Below are 21,472 nucleotides of genomic sequence, written 5' to 3' on the forward strand. Positions count from 1 at the left end.
GGGTGTAGGTGGGGGGTGCAGGTGGGGGGGTGTAGGTGGGGGGTAGGTGTGTGGGGGGTGGGTGTGTGGGGGATTGGTGTGGAGGGTGTAGGTGGGGGGTGTAGGTGGGGGGGGGTGCAGGTGGGGAGGGGTGTAGGTGGGGGTGGGTGTGTGGGGGGTGGGTGTGTGGGGGGTGGCTGTGTGGAGGGTGGCTGTGTGGGGGGTTGGTGTGGAGGGTGTAGGTGGGGGGTGTAGGTGGGGGGTGCAGGTGGGGGAGTGTGGGGGGGGGAGTGTGGGGGGGGGGATGTGGGGTGTAGGTGTGGGGGTGTGAGGGGGGGGTAGGCTCACTCGTAATGCTACTGGAGGAAGTGTCAGACGTATTCACCGTGCAGACAACACGAGTTCATGTTCGACCGTCATCAAAATGTATTATTCATGCTGCTGCTCTTATTAGCATCGCCTCGTTGTCCCGTGTTGCGAGTCTCGTCGTGACAACTGTGGGAAGAAACACACAAATTGTTTATTTAAGTACAATTTGTATTATTATTTTACTTGAGAATTTAGCACAAAATACTTCGTGAGATTTAGGTTTATCTTGCGGTCTTTTAAAATCGCTGTTTTTTGCCGCTTGGGAGTTTTTTAGACGACAAAGAAGAATATGAAACTAAAATCCCCCGGTAAGTTTTAAACGTTATTTCTCCAACATGTCTTGTTTAAGTTGTTATACGAGAAGTACTGTCCGAATTTTTAACATCCAATGTTCTTCGGGCCAACGTAAGTCCATCGATCAGTCCCAACCGATTAGCACGGTTGGCTACGTACCGTGCGAAAAAAGTTCTTCATCTTTGAAAATAAGTTTAATATATCCTACTGCATACTTTGTTCCACACACTTTGCGCTTCCGTGACCATCTGGTGAGCTTCTGCGGTCGTCTGAAACGCTCTTCCCAATATTAGGAAGCCACTGGAGCTGATTCACTTTTAAATTGAAAACTCACTTGTTTAGATGTCTTTAGTTTGTTGTCTTTCGCCCGCTCGTCCGCATTCGTCGACTCTAAAAATGTGGTTAATGATTTGACTCCGTCGTGGATTTTACGGGATTTCGTTTTTGGTATTTGTTTATTTAAAACAAACACAATAGTCAGCCAGGGACCCGTGGTCAATCCACTGCTGGATAAAGCCCATCCACAATCCGCTCTTAATTATCCGCCTCTCGCGCGGTCCTGCGATTTAACACACTTATCCAGAACAAAAAACGCAATAGTTTGTCATTTTGTAAACTACCGTGGACAGACGGATCGTTGCATCGCGAGAGACCGTGGGAGATGTCTAAATGCTTGGGGAGGCATTCGTACAGCAGTGGATGGAGCCTGACTGCTGGTGGTGATAATGATGTTGATGATGACAACGTTTCTATTTGTTGTATAAGGTGGTCTAGATGTTTTATGACCCCCCCCCCTAATTGACCTCGAACATTTTATCCCCGTCACGTATTCATTTCTGTTTTAAATAAACGTTAATTTTAAAATGAATGTTAAGCGTTAGAGAAATTAATGAGGGTCACAAGACATCTGGACCACGCTGTACATACCGAAGATAATTGCTGTCGCGGTGTGCACACCTGTGTTCGACTTTCCGTTGTGTTCTAAGCAATGTGAACGTTTGTTTGCGTGCGAGTCAACGTACGTAATTCTTCGAGTGTGGTTTGCCTGGAATTGTCTTTGCGTGCGCGTGAGAGGGTGTTTTATTTCCGTATCTGCGTATCGTGTGGTGTGTCAAGGACCGCACAGCTGCGTCTCGCTTAACAAGCGAGATACGTTCGGCGAAAATTCGTTCAACGATCATCGTTTTCCCATTGACTCCTCTGCTAAAAGCTGAGTTACGTGTCGGCCTCAAAAATGTCCCATTGTTGTACAACTTTTTTTAACGTGAGAAATTACAAATTATAACTTTCAAAAGTAAAAACAGAGCAATGTAATACAATACACTATTAGACATTGTAAAAAAAAAAAAGTCCATCCAATGTGTTGGTGAATTTTTAAAAAATATTTTAGGCAGGAAATTCGTTTTAAAATTTAGATATTTTTCTGGGTTGGGACCCCTAGACACCCTGGAAGATTTGCCCCCCCCCCCCCCCCCCCAATGTTGACTCCATGGCTAGGGCCTTGAATGATATTAACGTGTTTAAGCAAACAGATAGTCCACCGCCGGCTGCATTATTATCGAAGCTCCACCCGTTTCATATGCGTACGTACATTTTCAGTAGACCCCCCATACGCAAGCGTACGCATTTGGAATAACCCCGCCTTCCCCCTCCATGCCTACGTACTAAATGGATGGCCCCTACTTTGTGTTCTAGAGGTCACATGAAGGGGGATTTCGGGGGGAGGGTTGCTGTGCTATGCGGTGATCACTTCCCGTGGTTCGTTCTCTAACACGAAGTGAGATCGCGATGCCGTGCGAGAGATCCAAATGGGTTAAACATCTCGTGCGAGTGGAGTGCGATAGCACAACCGGGATAACATTGAAAAGAAAGTGCTCCTGCTTAGCCTTGTAGCCTTAACGGGGCAAGGAGCTGTTAACTAGCAGTGGGGAAGAAACTTAAGAAAAATACAGAAAGAAAATGCTTTAAACCGCTTGAGGGGTTATTGTGGGAGAGATTGTTGCACAGGTCAGCAGTGGGAGTGTCTGTGTATGGGAGGAAACTGGAATTCCTGGGGAAAACCAGGAATTATGTGGCTCAAAGTTGGGGGTGTTTAAAATATATATGAGTCCCTTATTTGCAAGAAATACTGGAACATTCTAGACCTTAAAGGGAAAATATAGTCAGCATCTTTATGAAAAAAATGCAAATGTATCAGTGTATTTAAAAAAAACTGCCCAAGGCAAATCGTTACTCATTAGCACGAGGGCTGTTAGGAAGGGTGTTTCGTAATAGGGAGAATGCTCTACGGTGGTGAGCCGTCTTGCGGAAGATTATTATTTAATGCGCTGCTATACAATTGGGAGAGGTTTGTCAGCCCGTGGTGGTCTTCAGGCAATTGCATGAACGCGCAAAATTGCTGCAAAACTCTGCTCTGTTATTAAGCAGAGGTGGTACCATCTGGGACGTTGTAGCTGCCTCGGGGTGGTGGCTGTGGGAGAAGAAAACCTGTTTCTTGTACGTCGACGTGCGTCAATGCTTACTGGAACGCGGCCACACTACGACGATGTATTGTGACAACGCAAGGTCCACGATAATCGCATCGCCCGTTTTGCTTCAGAATTTTTTTAGCCGCGATTATGTCTGCAGATCTTCCCTCGCTTCGACAGGCGTTGAGAGTGTTTGGCTGTTATAGATTTCCACGTGATAAGCCGCTTTGTTGAGCTGTCATTTGTGGCTCGGTCGCTTCTGAAAAAGTCGGTACAAGCCAGAGGAAAGCGGCAACAAATGACGAAATGTGCAGTAGAAACATACGGGCTATCTGCCCATGCAAGTACCATTGATGATGATGTATGTAGAACTTCTTTCGCACTCTACGTAGCCAACCGTACTAATCGGAGGTGCGGGGGAAGGACAACAAACTAAACACATAAAACGATCTTCTTCTTGGTACTTTCGGTAAAGTCACGTAGAAGGGAAATAATAAAATAATAAAAATAAAACATAATAAAATAATTCTCACGACGTTTCGCCAACAACGCAAGCAGCCGTACTCAGGTGAAGACCAGGTTTGTCGGGGAGACAGCGTCTATGTTTTATTTTTATTATTTCCCTTCTATGTGACTTTACCGAAAGAACCAAGAAGATGAATCCCTGCAGTCACGAAAGCTTTAAATCGAAACATAAAACGATTCTAAAGAAATGACCTTTCAATCTACATTTAACAGTGCACAGCCCCAGTAGCTTCCTAATATCGGAAGGAAGAGCGTTCCAGACGGCCGTAGAAGGGCATTTGAAATCGCGTGATGCGGTGACTAGCGTCTTTATTCGATGGGTAGCCAAAAGCTGCTGCGAGGATGACCGAAGTCCGCATGATGGTTGCTGCTCCTTGGCGAGATCGGCAAAGTAGTGTGGTTCATTTGTGGTACCACTTTGTGTCGAATGAGTGTTTATTTTTTAAGGTCACATTATTATTGAAAAACGTGTTGAGTTTAGGCCAATCGGTTTAAAAAGACAATGAATATATTACACTGTGTAATAATTTATTTGTTTGTTCATGGGTAGTAAATGTTATTTCCTAATTCGTTATGCCTCAAAAGTACAGAAAATGGCTATTTCCCCCCACAAAGCTTTTATGACCAGGACAGTGATACTTTGAAATATACCTATTTTCAATCAGAGCATGTTTTCATGTTCACCACAAGTACGGTGTGGTTAATGCAGACTTGATTCATTGCAAATGTTGACACCTGTTTTATTGGCAGACAGGGGAAAAAGCCATTCTTATTTTCATACTTGTTGAGTTTGTTCAATAATTGTGCTTGTGTGCCCACTGCCAATGCATCATCATCAAATAATCAGTTTTATATTGGGAAAATTACGGATATCAACGCCTCGCCAAACACTGGGGAGTTAGGTTCCTGGGTGGTAAAAGTACGGGGGGGGGGGGGGTCTCGAGGAAATAGCGTGATTGAGGAACCGCAGTTGTGGTCAGAATCGTCAAAGCTGAATTAAATGTCGATTTAAAGCTTTCGTGACTGCAGGGATTCATTTTCTTGGTTCTTTCGGTAAAGTCGTGTAGAATGGAAATAATAAAATAATAAAAATAGACAGACCTGTTTTCCACCTGAGGACGGCTGCTTGTGTTGTGGCCGAAACGTCGTGAGAATTATTTTATTATGTTTCATTTTTATTATTTTATTATTTCCATTCTACGTGACTTTACTGAATTAAATTGTTTGGTTATTCACAAAACACCGAATAAAATACGGTACATTGCAACATAATAAAACATGAATAAAAAAATGTCACTTTCTTCTGGCTCCTGTCCTACCTATACGCATGACACAATAACATAATACAACATGACATACCTTTAACATACTCTTTGGTTCTTTCGGTAAAGTCACGTAGATAGAACATTAATAGATCACGACGTTTCGATCGCAACACAAGCGACCGTCTTCAGGTGAGAGAGATAAAGGTACTGAAATATGTCTGCCTGAGATGGGTGCAGCCTCATGGTAAGAAGACGACGGGGCTAGAGATGATGCTGATGTTGACAACGAGATTACGAGGGAAGGGATGGTGAGAAGGAGGAGGGGGGGCTCAGTCCAACCTTCCCCCTCTGCCTCAGAGCGACAAACACGACACGGCAAGCCTCCACCGCCCACTGCACCCTTCAGGTGCACGACTTGGAGCAAAATGAACATAAAAAAAATTTAACCCGTAAAAACAAAGTTTTTCACTATAAATCCTTAAATATGCGTGGCATCGGTTTTATTTTATTATTCATTTCTGTTTTTCTTGAGTAAGAGTTTCATTTTTTATCACATTGGTATTTAAAATTAAATATAAAAATGTTTTTCCTAAAAGTAAATAAATTGTCACGCACAACGAGTCTGTGTGCAAAATGTCAGCTCGATTGGATCACGGGAAATGGGTTAAAAAACGACCGAAAGATTTGCACGGTCATAAGCGCGCAAGCAAGCAAGTGAACTTAATATAAAGGATTTAATAACTTCATCGGCACAGCACGTGTTTACCGATAACGTGTTTCGGATGATGTTTCTCCAATCGTAACTTAAAATTCGTATTGTATCTCTTCGTGTAAAGTTGTATGATGACAACGCCTGTGTGCGTACAAGGATACTTTTTTTTGTTCGATTCGGTAAAAAAAAAAATCTCGATTTCAAGCTTTCGTGAGTGCAGGATTCATCTTCTTGGTTCTTTCGGTAAAGTCACGTAGAAGGGAAATAATAAAATAATACAAATTAAACATAATACAATTCTCACGACGTTTCAGCGTCAGACGCTGTCTTTCCGACAGACCTGTTCTTCACCTGAGGACGGCTGCTTGCGTGTTGTGGCCGAAACGTCGTGAGAATTGTATTTTCTCACGTTTCATTTTTATCATTTTATTATTTCCCTTCTACGTGACTTTACCGAAATAATAAAAATAAAACATAATAAAACAATTCTCACGACGTTTCGGCCACAACGCAAGCAGCCGTCCTCAGGTGAAAACCAGGTCCGTCGAGGCGACAGAGTCTGAATGAAACAGCACACGGGCTTGGAGCATATATATAAGCTGGGCGCATTGACAAAGGAATTTGCATATCAACAGGAATTTAGCATATTTATGGGAAATGCAGGAATGTGATTAGTACTGCATATGCATGTGCATTATGCAGGATTAACAGCATCAAAGGGAGCTGCAGTTACTGCTGCTGCAGCAGTTGCTGCTGCTGCTGCAGTTTCTGCTGCTGCTGCACTTGCTGCTGCTGCTGCTGCACTTGCTGCTGCTGGACTTGCTGCTGCTGCTGCACTTGCTGCTGCTGCTGCACTTGCTGCTGCTGCTGCACTTGCTGCTGCTGCTGCACTTGCTGCTGCTGCTGCACTTGCTGCTGCTGCTGCAGTTGCTGCCTTATCCATTTTAATATAACACTATGTATTATTCTACCCACCCTAATGTGTATCATACTGCTATATGTTTACTGTACAATTACGACACCATACATTACTCTGCACACTGCACCATGCCAGTGAGTGGAACGCGGTCTGAAAGTCACCGTTAACGTGAACACAATCAGTTAAGATCCGAAATGGTTTATTACGTCCTTCCAATGATTGCTAAGCCAGAATCCATCTTCTCGGTTGAAATTGTCTCTGTGTTTGTATATGTGGATCGCCTCATGAACGAATCTCTCATGATAGCCAGATGGCTTGCAGAGAACCTCTGTCTTGGAGAAGTCAATGTCATGTGAGCCCACTGAATTGTAACAGTGATCTGCCACGGCTGAGGTGTTTGTCCTACCGTGTTTCAGGTCTGCCTTATGTTCACGGATGCGGTCCGAGACATGTCGTTTGGTTTCTCCAATGTAACTGCTACCACAGAGGAAACTTAGTTTGTAGACGCCAGGGTACTGTATGTCTGGAACCACATCTTTTACAGACGGGACCAGATCACGGATTTTATGTACTGTGTTGAATCATCTGGCCACATGGCCGGCCTGCTCTAGACCAATTTCTCGACCACATCAATTCCATACACCCAGCCATCAGATTCACCATGGAAGTCGAAAATGATGGCAAGCTACCCTTTTTGGATGTCCTAATCAAAAGGAGACCTGATGGTTCAATGAGCCACTCTGTCTACAGGAAAGCCACCCACACGGATGCTTATCTAAAACCGGATTCCCACCACCATCCATCCCAGAAGAATTCCCTCATCAAGACTCTATATCATAGAGCCCAATGCATCTCCGACCATGAACACATTTCCAGTGAACTCAAACACGTACGCCAAGCTCTTAAGGCTAATGGTTACTCCGACTACACAATCCGCAAAGCCATCACTCCAACCATCAAGAAGGATCATGTTGAGGAGCCTTTCAAGACCATCACCTTACCCTACATTGCTGGGGTCACAAAAAAGATCTCCAAAATCCTGATTAAACACAAGATCCAGGTCCGATTCAACACAGTACATAAAATCCGTGATCTGGTCCCGTCTGTAAAAGATGTGGTTCCAGACATACAGTACCCTGGCGTCTACAAACTAAGTTGCCTCTGTGGTAGCAGTTACATTGGAGAAACCAAACGACATGTCTCGGACCGCATCCGTGAACATAAGGCAGACCTGAAACACGGTAGGACAAACACCTCAGCCGTGGCAGATCACTGTTACAATTCAGTGGGCTCACATGACATTGACTTCTCCAAGACAGAGGTTCTCTGCAAGCCATCTGGCTATCATGAGAGATTCGTTCATGAGGCGATCCACATATACAAACACAGAGACAATTTCAACCGAGAAGATGGATTCTGGCTTAGCAATCATTGGAAGGACGTAATAAACCATTTCGGATCTTAACTGATTGTGTTCACGTTAACGGTGACTTTCAGACCGCGTTCCACTCACTGGCATGGTGCAGTGTGCAGAGTAATGTATGGTGTCGTAATTGTACAGTAAACATATAGCAGTATGATACACATTAGGGTGGGTAGAATAATACATAGTGTTATATTAAAATGGATAAGGCAGCAACTGCAGCAGCAGCAGCAAGTGCAGCAGCAGCAGCAAGTGCAGCAGCAGCAGCAAGTGCAGCAGCAGCAGCAAGTGCAGCAGCAGCAAGTGCAGCAGCAGCAGCAAGTGCAGCAGCAGCAGCAGCAAGTGCAGCAGCAGCAGAAACTGCAGCAGCAGCAGCAACTGCTGCAGCAGCAGTAACTGCAGCTCCCTTTGATGCTGTTAATCCTGCATAATGCACATGCATATGCAGTACTAATCACATTCCTGCATTTCCCATAAATATGCTAAATTCCTGTTGATATGCAAATTCCTTTGTCAATGCGCCCAGCTTATATATATGCTCCAAGCCCGTGTGCTGTTTCATTCAGACTCTGTCGCCTCGACGGACCTGGTTTTCACCTGAGGACGGCTGCTTGCGTTGTGGCCGAAACGTCGTGAGAATTGTTTTATTATGTTTTATTTTTATTATTTTATTACTTCCCTTCTACGTGACTTTACCGAAAGAACCAAGAAGATGAATCCCTGCAGTCACGAAAGCTTTAAATCGAAATTTTACCGAAATAACCAAGAAGAAGAAGAAGAAAAAAATTCGCAATATTTTTCAAGAGCCGCCGTGCACGTAGTGAATACGCGACGGCGGGATCCTTGATGAATGGCGTCACGAATCAGGAGCGCTAACAGAGACGCGGGTTGCCGACTGCTACCACCCCTGTGCTGCGTTGTTCATCTTGTGAAAATTAGTCTGTGGGCCTCTCGGTGCCAGGTTTGTAACAGCGACTGCACGGTAATCGTGGGAATTGGTGTACTTATGCAATTTTAACTTGTATAATTGACCTATTTTACTTTTTAGTGATGTCCTTACATTTCCTACACTTTGCACTCTCTACCTGAAATCGGATTTCTCCCGAATAAATAAAGATTATGATTCTTTGTAGTCAATCGCGCCACGCATCTACGCATCATGTGTTGAATAATAATGATTAAAATGTATAACGCGTCCTCAAGCAATCGTTCTCATTGCCCCAAATGCCAATCAATTTCGTAATGAAAAAAATCATTTTTTTTAAATATTTGTGTTTGTTTATATTCCAATAGCAGCGAGGTACAGAGAAGAACCCGTGGCACAAGGTGGGGGGGAAGGGGGGGCGGTACAGACGCTGCACGGAATGAGTGAATGATTGCTATGTTATCAAGAGGCAATGATTGAAACAAAAATCAAGGTGTGCCCCCTGCAATTCTGGCTGCGGTGTTTTGATTCGCACAGTTCGTGTACAGACCTGGTGGACGAGGGTTTTCCCACGACACTTTGGCCGTGGGAAATGTTGGCAATTGCAATTCACCACTGCTCATTCGCTGCATTACCCACAGGAGCCGTTCCACGTTCGTAATAGTACGATATTGACCCGAGAATCGATGTTAAAACAACCCCGATAAGCTTTTCGTGTTACGAATCATAATCTCAATTAAACTGACTCCTTACACGTGGAATATCTTATCGAAGCGCATTTTTCATGTTTAGAACCCGACTGCTTTTTTTGTCAGTTGGTACAGAACTTATTCTCACAAGGTGTGACTTGTTACTTATGTGTCAGCGAAACGGAAATGTCGAGTGCTCGATGTTGGAATATGCTGATTAAATTGCGTGGTTTTCGTACGCAGTGTCAGCTTCCTTCACTTGCAAAACCGGGCGACCGAAATTTAGATTCAAACTCAAGATTTCACTTTGCCCGGCTCATAGCTCTGAAGTGATCGCTGTGAGCCATCTTGTCCACCTGCCCACCAGTGTTGAGTCAGCATCATCCTAAACTTGTGCTCACAGTCTCTTAGCCTTGCCGATGACAGACTGTGGAATTGTGGAGCCAAATCGCCCACAGCCTCCCTCCTCCTCCTCCTTGATTGGGCGTCCGTCGCCGCTCGTTGCCGATGAGTGCACCCCCCCCCCCCCCGTTGACCCCTTGACCAGGATCGGATGGTGCTCTCAGGGGCCCTCCCTCGCCCACCTCTCCCTCCCTCCCCCCATTTACCTCCCCCTCCCTCCCCCACCTCCCCCTCCCTCCCCCTCCCTCCCCCCATTTACCACCCCCTCCCTCCCCCACCCCCCTCCCTCCCCCTCCCTCCCCCCATTTCCCTCCCCCTTCCTCCCCCACCTCCCCCTCCCTCCCCCCATTTACCTCCCCCTCCCTCCCCCTCCCTCCCCCCATTTACCACTCCCTCCCTCCCCCAACTCCCCCTCCCTCCCCCCATTTATCTCCCCCTCCCTCACCCACCTCCCCCTCCCTCCCCCTCCCTCCCCCCATTTACCACCCCCTCCCTCCCCCACCTCCCCCTCCCTCCCCCTCCCTCCCCCCATTTACCTCCCCCTCCCTCCCCCACCTCCCCTCCCTCCCCCCATTTACCTCCCCCTCCCTCCCCCTCCCTCCCCCCCATTTACCACCCCCCCCCTCCCTCCCCCACCTCCCCCTCCCTCCCCCCATTTACCTCCCCCTCCCTCCCCTCCCTCCCCCCATTTACCACTCCCTCCCTCCCCCAACTCCCCCTCCCTCCCCCCATTTACCTCCCCCTCCCTCACCCACCTCCCCCTCCCTCCCCCTCCCTCCCCCCATTTACCACCCCCTCCCTCCCCCACCTCCCCTCCCTCCCCCTCCCTCCCCCCATTTACCACCTCCTCCCTCCCCCACCTCCCCCTCCCTCCCCCCATTTACCTCCCCCTCCCTCCCCCACCCCCCCTCCCTCCCTCTCCTCCCCCCATTTACCACCCCCTCCCTCCCCCACCTCCCCCTCCCTCCCCCCATTTACCTCCCCCTCCCTCCCCCACCTCCCCCTCCCTCCCCCCATTTACCTCCCCCTCCCTCCCCCACCCCCCCCTCCCTCCCCCTCCCTCCCCCCATTTACCTCCCCCTCCCTCCCCCACCTCCCCCTCCCTCCCCCCATTTACCTCCCCCTCCCTCCCCCTCCCTCCCCCCATTTACCACCCCCTCCCTCCCCCACCTCCCCCTCCCTCCCCCCATTTACCTCCCCCTCCCTCCCCCCATTTACCACTCCCTCCCACCCCCAACTCCCCCTCCCTCCCCCCATTTACCTCCCCCTCCCTCACCCACCTCCCCCTCCCTCCCCCTCCCTCCCCCCATTTACCACCCCCCTCCCTCCCCCACCTCCCCCTCCCTCCCCCTCCCTCCCCCCATTTACCACCTCCTCCCTCCCCCACCTCCCCCTCCCTCCCCCCATTTACCTCCCCCTCCCTCCCCCACCCCCCCCTCCCTCCCTCTCCCTCCCCCCATTTACCACCCCCTCCCTCCCCCACCTCCCCCTCCCTCCCCCCATTTACCTCCCCCTCCCTCTCCCACCTCCCCCTCCCTCCCCCCATTTACCTCCCCCTCCCTCCCCCACCCCCCCCTCCCTCCCCTCCCTCCCCCATTTACCACCCCCTCCCTCCCCCACCTTCCCCTCCCTCCCCCATTTACCTCCCCCTCCCTCACCCACCTCCCCCTCCCTCCCCCCATTTACCTCCCCCTCCCTCCCCCACCTCCCCCTCCCTCCCCCTCCCTCCCCCCATTTACCTCCCCCTCCCTCCCCCTCCCTCCCCCCATTTACCACCCCCTCCCTCCCACACCTCCCCCTCCCTCCCTCCATTTACCTCCCCCTCCCTCCCCCACCTCCCCCTCCCTCCCTCCATTTATCTCCCCCTCTCTCCCCATCTCCTCCCTCCCCCCATTTACCTCCCCCTCCCCTCCCCCACCTCCCCCTCCCTCCCCCCATTTACCTCCCCCTCCCTCCCCCTCCCTCCCCCCATTTACCACCCCCTCCCTCCCCCACCTCCCCCTCCCTCCCCCTCCCTCCCCCCATTTACCACCTCCTCCCTCCCCCACCTCCCCCTCCCTCCCCCCATTTACCTCCCCCTCCCTCCCCCACCCCCCCTCCCTCCCCCTCCCTCCCCCCATTTACCACCCCCTCCCTCCCCCACCTCCCCCTCCCTCCCCCCATTTACCTCCCCCTCCCTCCCCCTCCCTCCCCCCATTTACCACCCCCTCCCTCCCCCACCTCCCCCTCCCTCCCCCCATTTACCTCCCCCTCCCTCCCCCACCTCCCCCTCCCTCCCCCCATTTACCTCCCCCTCCCTCCCCCACCCCCCCTCCCTCCCCCTCCCTCCCCCCATTTACCACCCCCTCCCTCCCCCACCTCCCCCTCCCTCCCTCACCCACCTCCCCCTCCCTCCCCCCATTTACCTCCCCCTCCCTCCCCCACCTCCCCCTCCCTCCCCCTCCCTCCCCCCATTTACCACCCCCACCCTCCCCTCCCTCCCCCTCCCTCCCCCCATTTACCTCCCCCTCCCTCCCCCTCCCTCCCCCCATTTACCACCCCCTCCCTCCCACACCTCCCCCTCCCTCCCTCCATTTACCTCCCCCTCCCTCCCCCACCTCCCCCTCCCTCCCTCCATTTATCTCCCCCTCTCTCCCCCACCTCCTCCCTCCCCCCATTTACCTCCCCCTCCCTCCCCCACCTCCTCCTCCCTCCCCCCATTTACCTCCCCCTTCCTCCCCCACCTCCTCCTCCCTCCCCCCATTTACCTCCCCCTCCCTCCCCCATATCTCCCATACCTCCCCCTATTTCCCTCCCCCCATTCCCCCCCCCTCCCACGCTGCCCACGGTTATAACAAAATTCACCGTTGACTGAAAAACAAACCACAATAATCTTGGCCGTCGAATATTTTCGCCACCAATTTCGCTCACACTGCTCGCCACCCACTCCAATACCTAAGATTGGAAATATTTCATTTCGGACATTTCATGACGCTTTGTGCATTGTGCGTGTGTTTTATTTCTTCCTATTCCGTGCAGTGCTGTGGGTGTGGATGGTACTCATCGGAATCGTGATCAGCATGTGCGTTGTCATGCGCAATGTGAGTATCCAGACCGCGCATCAACATTTGTCATTAATAACAGGCTTGGTATGAAGGCGATAAGTACCATTGAAGTTAGGTATTTACTGGCGCGGGTGTAATAAGCACACCGGACTTGTAATCCAGAAGTTACCCCCTTTTGATGCGATCTCCCTGATTGCGAGTTGAAACATTGGACACATTTTTGCGCCTGCTCAACCCAGCAGTATAAATGGGTGTACCTCAGGTGGGTCAAAAAATGCAGGTAATCCAACCTCTTCTAAGATGTATCGTCAGTGTGGAAGCGTAGGCCAGTGAGGCTTTCTTGGATTCAGGGCGCTCTTATTACGTACTATGGGGTCTGCGGAAAAGGTTACCAAAGCGCGTGCAGTATGTGTCTATCTAACTCTTATAGTGTTTTATTGTTTGCTCCTTGATGATTTGGACCTTTGGACCTGTGCTCAACAACCGTGTAAATGAGAATTAATCAAGAGGGTCAGGGAAAGTTCCTTCACCTGTGATGCTATATGCACCTGGATGAGCTCAGATGTGGAGTCAAAAGGGGTTTTCAGTCGCGTTTGTATTTGGTCCGCGAATGCACGGGGTTGCCTGCTCGGAATTTTATTTCCTCACGAGTTTCTTTTCTGTGCCACTTCTCCAGTCACATCCACTGTTCTCACGTACAGATCCATAGACATACATAGAGACCCACGGACTCGCATACACTTAGTTGATCTGTAAAATGACAAAGGAAAAAAATGTCTTACATGGAGACCCATTGACTGCAATCCCGGATCGCCTCCTGGTAAAGTTTGAGAACACGGTGGCTGATTTTGTTATCCAAGGTGCAATCTCTTTGCGAGCCGCCGGCAGCAACAAGTTCAAGACCTTGGTCAACACATTGACGCAGGGATACGAGGGCCCGTCGACCCGCACTGTCATTTCCAGGGTTTTCGAGCTTCACACCATCATGCTGCCCATCGTCGGGGCGTTCTTCTCCAACATGGACGTCGCCATCTCGCTCACCATCGACGGGTGGTCGAACCGCAACTTGAAGGGATTTTGGATGGTCACAGTGCACTGGATTGACACAAAATCTGATGTGTCGACATCCATGCTGCTGATGATCCTCGATGTGCAGTCTGTTTGAGCACCTCCAAAGCCTTGGGCACAATGTCTCGACCAAGCTGCTCGCTGTCACCAGCGACAATGGCTCCGATGCGATCAGTGCTGTCAAGACGCTGTTCGCCCTGGTCAACGCGGATCATATAGTCCAGATCGTCATCGGCCAAGTTCTCAAACTGATCAAGTCGACCAACGCCGAACTACACGAGGCACTCGTCAATATCAGGCACAGCAAGGTCGTCCGGCAGTCGTACCGCCGCGAGGCCGAGATCGCCAAGCTCGCCAGGAAGGTGCCGACGCACCAGGACTCGTCGACCAGGTGGCATTCGACGTTTGACATGGGCGACGACGCCATCACGAAGTGTGTTCCATTGGACATTATCATGGTGCACTTTCAGGATGTGATCGGCGTCGGTGCTTTCTCTGAACTTCAGTGAGAAAACATCGAGGGCGTGACAGCATTCCTGCGAATGCCACGCCAGGTCATGACGTCGTTGTCGGCGAACCGCAAGTCGACATTGGATATTGTGCCAGTGACGATGGAGCACCTGATCCGTCATTGCAATTGCGGTGAAACCGCTCTTAGAGCGATCGATGAGTCCTTGACCACGACGGGGATGAAGGCCGAGCTGGTGCGGTACCGCGACTTCCTGGTTCAGGAACCCGCCATTGTGGCATCCTACTTGAATCCACAGCTGCCGAAAACGACAGACCAAAACTAGCTGGCTACACTGAAGGCCACGATCCGCTCTGTCCCGCAGCATCGCTATTCGGACGTGCTCGCGATCCCGCTGACGGCAGTCACTGCCCATATGGAGGAGGGGTTGCAGTTCAGCACCCTATTCAGCAACGTTGGCAGCTCCATCAATGACGGCGATGAAGTTGATCGTTTTCTGAGCATGGGCGTCACGACCGCCAGCACCTTCATTGACGTAATGCAGTGGTGGTCTCCCCGTAAAGAGCTGCTCCCCGTTCACTACAAGATGGCTTGCGACTACTTAGGAGCGCCGGCGACGTCAACTCCCTGGGAACGCGTGAATAGTGGAGCCGGGCGGGAGTTCACATGCGTTTGCCAGTCGCTGTCATCGACGCTCTTCATCCAGTCCACGTGCTTGCGCTCGTGGTTTGCGGCCGGTTGCCTGAAGGTCCCGTCTAACTGGGCCGGAGCAATGCAGGATCTTATTGCCCATCATTCGTCCGAGGACGACGGCAATGACGAACTTGATCAGGTTGTTGATGAGATCGTCATCGACCAAGACGACTGGGACGAGGAAGTTATGGAGGACGGTGTTGTCGACAGCCTCAATGCCAGATTCGAGAGTATTCTACATGAATAAAGCGCTCTACCTCGCATTTACCTTTTATAAACCTGTTTCATGTGTAGTACCCCGGTAATTTCCCTGTAATCGGGTAATTTTTATGGGGTAAGGGTAAAAGGTAGGGTAAAGGTATGCTCGTTATTACCTTTTACCTTACTTTGCCGCGGACTAATCGCAACTGCATTCACATCAACCCTTTTCCCGTTCCGAGACATCTGCGGTTCAGCGTTAATTTTATTTAGAGAGGTGTAGTAGTGCCGTTGTTTTTAAAGACGTTACTCACCACAGAGAACTGTAGCAACACGACCGCACTCTGTGATAGCTGGTGCCAAACTGTGCCACACCGCCTCGTGCATGGCCTTGTGGGAAAACTCTGTACACGTCTTCCAATCTGAATAAGTACCGATAAAGTTATTTTATCTTTTTGGTTCTTTCGGTAAAGTCACGTAGAAGGGAAATAATAAAATAATAAAAATAAAACATAATTAAATAATTCTCACGATGTTTCGGCCACAACGCAAGCAGCCGTCCTCAGGTGAAGAACAGGTCTGTCGGTGAAGAACAGGTCTGTCGGAAAGACCTGTTCTTCACCTGAGGACGGCTGCTTGCGTTGTGGCCGAAACGTCGTGAGAATTATTTAATTTTGCTTTATTTTTATCATTTTATTATTTCCCTTCTACGTGACTTTACCGAAAGAACCAAGAATAGGAATCCCTGCAGTCACGAAAGCTTTAAATCGAAAGTTATTTTAGTTTTTCTTCCGATTTCGTTCCGATGATGCACACATACACCTGCCCACTCATCTGTCATTGATGACACGGAGAAAGAGGGGGCGGTTGGGCTGAGCCCCTCCTCCTCCTAACAACCCCTTCCCTGATCATCTCATTTTCATCATCATCATCATCGTCATTAATATTAAAGGTATGTAAAATGTATGTAATGTTTATTTCGTGGGTAGACATGGTTGGTTTAGGAGTGGTTAATAGATTTAGCCTTCTGGGGAATACACCTCGAGAAGTTACCAGGATGCATCGTGAGGCGGTATCTATTATGCGAGGAATCACCCCCAGTGAGGAGCTCGCATCTGGTATCAATTCCAAATGGCTCACATGACGGAGCCTAAATAGACTGAGAGTGGATTTCGGCAGAAGGTAACTCTCTCACAATATCATGGGGTGGGTGGGGGGGGGGCTTCTACACAGGCGACCAATATGCTTGTCAGGAGAAGCAAAACATGGGATCATCTCCCGAGATGCCCTGCAGCAACCACAATGGCACTCCTCAAGATTTGGAAATGCCAACACTGGAAGCGGTGGCCTGTGCAGAATATTGGGAAAATGCCATATAGGTTGGACACGAGACAGACAGAACAATAAGAAAAAAATGTTTGCTTATGTTTTGTTATGTTGTGTAATGTTCCATATTTAATTCGGTGTTTCTTGAATAAAAAGACAACTTAGTTCAGCGATAACGAGTCTGACCGCAGCCGTGGTTCCTCTAACACGCTATTTCCTACAGGCCCTCTGTACTTTGCCCACTGCAGATTTGCCAACCACGACTTTTTCCAGGAACCTAACCCCCCGCGTTTGGCAAGGGATTGCTGTATCTTTACACATGAGTCAACACATTATTCAACACATTCAAAAGCAACGTACAGATTTGCCTAAAAAAAGGAACATCCTTAATCGGGAAATATATACTTGCAGTGGCGTGGATCAGAAGCGCAGAAAATGAAGCATGCTCAAAGTGTGCAAAGAAGCGTAAAGAGGTGCACGCTTCGAATTTATTTGCAACCATAATCCCAAAGGTTACCTTAAATCTATCTGAGTGAGCATTAGACATAAAACATCGAACTGCTTGATTTTTGAATAGGCAATACAGCAAATAGTTCACTCGGTTACAGACTCTACAGAGTTTATATCAAATCTTCTGGATCGCAGCAGCGGCAGCACCCTCACTCCATGCCACTAAAATTCAAATGAAGCCGAGAGAGATGGAAGCGAGAGTCTGGACTGCTACCGACGTCAAAAATAAAACATCTCCAACCACCCCCGGGTTTCAATCTTCGTGCGCCGCCAATGGTCGACCATCAACCGAATCGGGATCAGGCATGGCCGATGCGGCCACCTGATGCCGCAAATGGCGCGTCGAAGATTCTGCAGGGCCTGCGAGTGCGTGGCCATGAGTCCCAAACCATCGACTGGCATCGTAAACACTCCGCCGCTGTCTTCAGCCCCTTCAAGGACGGGAACGGACGATGATCAACTGCTGCTTCTCGAACAAACAATTGAGTGCATAACAAATCCAAAATTACATCTTTGATCCGCCGTCATTAATCCATGTGAAAGAGGAAGAAGATTCCGATCCAAGCAGAAGGGCCTCCACGCGTAGAGGAAGCCTTAGAATGCCCCCACCCCGTGGGTCTCTGTTGTGTACTCTTCCATCCTGGCCACATGTCTTCAGAAAGGGGGGGGGGGGGAATCAGCGCCCACACTTTACCCCACCACACGGGACTTGACTGAGGTTGTGCGACACCCATCAATGCCGCTGGGTGGACAGAGGCAGCGTCGGCGACTTGAAGAAACTCGTGCGTCGTTTCGTCCGCCGTGCCGGGCAGATGTAATCAAAGTGGCCCAGTGGCGTAGCGAGGATATTTTGCACCCGGGGACGAATTAAAACATTGGCGCCCCCCCCCCCCCCCCCCGTTTAATCACATACCAACATGTAATTACGTGACATGTAGGCTGTGTGTGGCGGGATATATGAACTTTTAGATTGAGGTGTAGATTTGTGCAGTAGCTTCAGGCTGCCGCGCCCGCCGCAATAAGTTATAATGTGACGTTGTAAGCCTCATTTTGGCGCCCCTTTACCTTGGCGCCCGGGGACATATATACCCCCCTGCCCCCTCCCCCCTAGCTACGCCTCCGAAGTGGCCCCCCCTCTGGATTGCAAGTCCAGTGTGCCGACCATCACAGCACTGGAAAACGTCCCTCTTCATTCCTGTAAACGCCTTTAGTCGGGCCAATATTTATGGGCACAATATTTGACAGCAATGGCTGCTTTATTTACATCAAAGCCGGTCGAGTCAATACTCAAGTTTGTTTAATCGCTGAATCCGTGTTGCCTCTTTCCTCCGCTGTCCCTCGCCTGCCATCGCGAGTCACGTGTCCAAACCCCGGGTAGAGGTCAGCTCAGCACTTCACATCTCTCGGGTCGACAACCGCAGCGCCACTTTGTCAACGGCGATTGTCCCGTCGATGCGCTCGTTCCTGCCGTGGGAATGTGGAATTTTGTTTAGATCAAATTGTATACTCGTTGTCCAATTGTAATTCCTATGGGCCACCATAACTTTCATAAATAATCGCATCGGTTATTATTATGATGTGACAATAATTCATACTTCACAGCACCCCTGTCATTCCTCTGCCATATGAAACATGCGTTTAATATGATATTATTTGGCTGCTATAAATTTCCACATCCTAAGCCACTTTGTTGAGCTATCATTTCTGACCAGGTCACTTGGGAAAAAGAAGCTAATAGCTCATTGGGTTTTACTTGAAAAAAAGAACATTTTAATTGAGTTCCATTTGTATTTTTAGAAGTGACTTTCTTACGTTTCCTATACTTTGCACTCCTATATTTATTGTGGTATTGTTTGTTAATGTAACGTTCTGACCCGCCCCTACTGGACATCTGTGACAAAGAGCTTTATAGCTCATCGGATTCCTCATGCAAATATTCTGATGATGATCTGATACGTCGGTCTTATCAGTTGTTAGTTTGTCGTGCAGTTCACTGACCGCTGCACTGTGTAACCGACACACAAGGTATAAAGGTGCAGCCCTGAAATTGCCGTTCTCGCTCATATCACCCGCTGGCAGAAAGCCAAATACCCGGGACAGCTCCAATGATCCCCCGTGCATGGCGTATTTTGGCCTACTCTTCCGCGTTTGCCAGACATTCTGGAAGAGGTTGGAGGTACCCGCAGTTTAACCCCCGCCGCACGCAACCTGCCTGCTGATTGACTAACCGTGGTGTACCCATTCATATCGGCTCCTTGGACCGAGGTGAGAGATTTAAAAAAACTCGCGCCATGAGATGGAATCGAACCGGCGGACGTCCAAGCTCATAGTGCAACGTCCATGCAAATACTGCAAAAGAGAGAATGTTTATAAATGTGTTAACAAGTTTTACAAACTCAGCCAATACATTCTTTCAATTCTCACAACCTTGAAGCAATGGGGCAGAATTTGTCAAGGTCTCGCGCGGTTATTTGTGTACAGTAATTCCCTTGTTATGAACTTGCTGTCCGCGATTTTGGCTATCCGCGAATTACATGTGGAACTTTACACGACTGCATTGAGAGAGAAATAAAGAAAGAACGTGAGATAAAGTGACGGGAAAGAAAGTGATGAGACGTACGTAATTTTGAGAGAGATGCGTAATTCTCACGTCATGTCTTATTTATGTATTTATTTTAGGTTATTCGTAAAAAAAGATAGATTTTCGTAGGCTAATATCATTATTCGAAATTTGCTATTCACAATCATCTCCGGAACGTAGCCCTCGTCGCGAATAATGAGGGAATATTGTAAAAATGTAAACTCTGCCCATTATTGCTATGCAACGATGGAAGATTATTTCATGGTTATGAAGAGGTGAATGGTACAGTCTTACAACTGCTGGCGGCTAAGCCTCCACTAGGAGGGCGGTGTGGTGGCGAGATGTTAATTCACTCGCCTGATATACAAGAGGGTGTTGTCTTCTTGGTTCTTTCGGTAAAGTCATGTAGAATGGAAATAATAAAATAATAAAATAAAACATTATAAAATAATTATCACGACGTTTCGGCACAACGCAAGCAGCCGTCCTCAGGTGAAGAACAGGTCTGTCAGAAAGACAGCGTCTGAATCATTCAAACGTCGTGAGAATTATTTTATTATGTTTTATTTTTATTATTTTATTATTTCCAATCTATGTGACTTTATCGAAAGAACCAAGAAGATGAATCCCTGCAGTCACGAAAGCTTTAAATATAATTATTTTATTATGTTTTATTTTTATTATTTTATTATTTCCATTCTACGTGACTTTACCGAAAGAACCAAGAAGATGAATCCCTGCAGTCACGAAAGCTTTAAATATAATTATTTTATTATGTTTTATTTTTATTATTTTATTATTTCCATTCTACGTGACTTTACCGAAAGAACCAAGAAGATGAATCCCTGCAGTCACGAAAGCTTTAAATCGAAATTTAAGAGGGTGTTGGTTCGATCCCGATCCCGACCCTGACGCCTGCTGTATATTTGGAGTTTGCGTGTTCTCTCTCCCCCCTCGTCGCGTGGAATTTTCTCGGGGTCCTCCAGTTTTTCTTTCCACATTTAGAATCGACACCACGCGTTTTGAATATTTGGCTTCTATCAATTTCCACATGAGCCACTTCCCATTGGGCTATCAATTTTGGCCACGTCACTTTTGAAAAGAAGAAGAACTATGTAGCTCAGGAGCAACGTTTAAAAAATAGTTTTAGGGAGGGAAGTCTGGACGGTATTTGGTCTACTAGATTTGAAGCTTTCGTGACTGCAAGGATTCATATTCTTAGGGTTTTTTTCGGTAAAGTCACGTAGGTAAATTTTTTTTTTAATTAATAAAAGTAAAATAAAAATAAAATAAAAATCACGACGTTTCGGAAGCAACACAAGCCTCCGTCTTCAGGTGGAACAGTCAAAGCACGATCACTTGATACAGCTATCATGCTGTGACTGTTCCACCTCAAGAAAGAGGCTTGTGTTGCTTCCGAAACGTCGTGATTTTTATTTTACTTTTATTAATTTTTATTTTTTTACCTACGTGACTTTACCGAAAAAAAACTAAGAATATTTGGTCTACTCTCTCATGCTGACCAGACGTGGCGTTGGAAGAGACAAGGAGAACCTACACTTTACCCTGCTTCGCGCAGCATGCCGATCTTCGATCTACGTTATCCCGATATA

General features: G+C 48.5%; 1 protein-coding gene across 2 annotated transcripts in view; it reads left to right on the plus strand.

Moving 5' to 3' along the window:
* Nucleotides 1-350: 350 nt before the first annotated feature.
* LOC133354272 (NXPE family member 3-like) overlaps nt 351-21,472 on the plus strand; it is a 37,880-nt gene continuing 16,758 nt past the window's right edge. The window contains exons 1-2 of one of the 2 annotated variants that reach the window (XM_061570988.1): nt 351-656; nt 12,989-13,050. In XM_061570988.1, the coding sequence (XP_061426972.1) occupies nt 638-656; nt 12,989-13,050 (81 nt within the window). In that variant the 5' untranslated portion in view covers nt 351-637. Of the gene's footprint in view, nt 657-8,774; nt 8,916-12,988; nt 13,051-21,472 lie in introns of those variants that run through there. The other variant, XM_061570989.1, reaches the window with a different exon arrangement.

The sequence above is a fragment of the Lethenteron reissneri genome, chromosome 46, assembly GCF_015708825.2.
Source record: "Lethenteron reissneri isolate LAM-NWPU_2019-01 chromosome 46, ASM1570882v1, whole genome shotgun sequence".
In the NCBI taxonomy this organism is placed as follows: Eukaryota; Metazoa; Chordata; class Hyperoartia; order Petromyzontiformes; family Petromyzontidae; genus Lethenteron; species Lethenteron reissneri.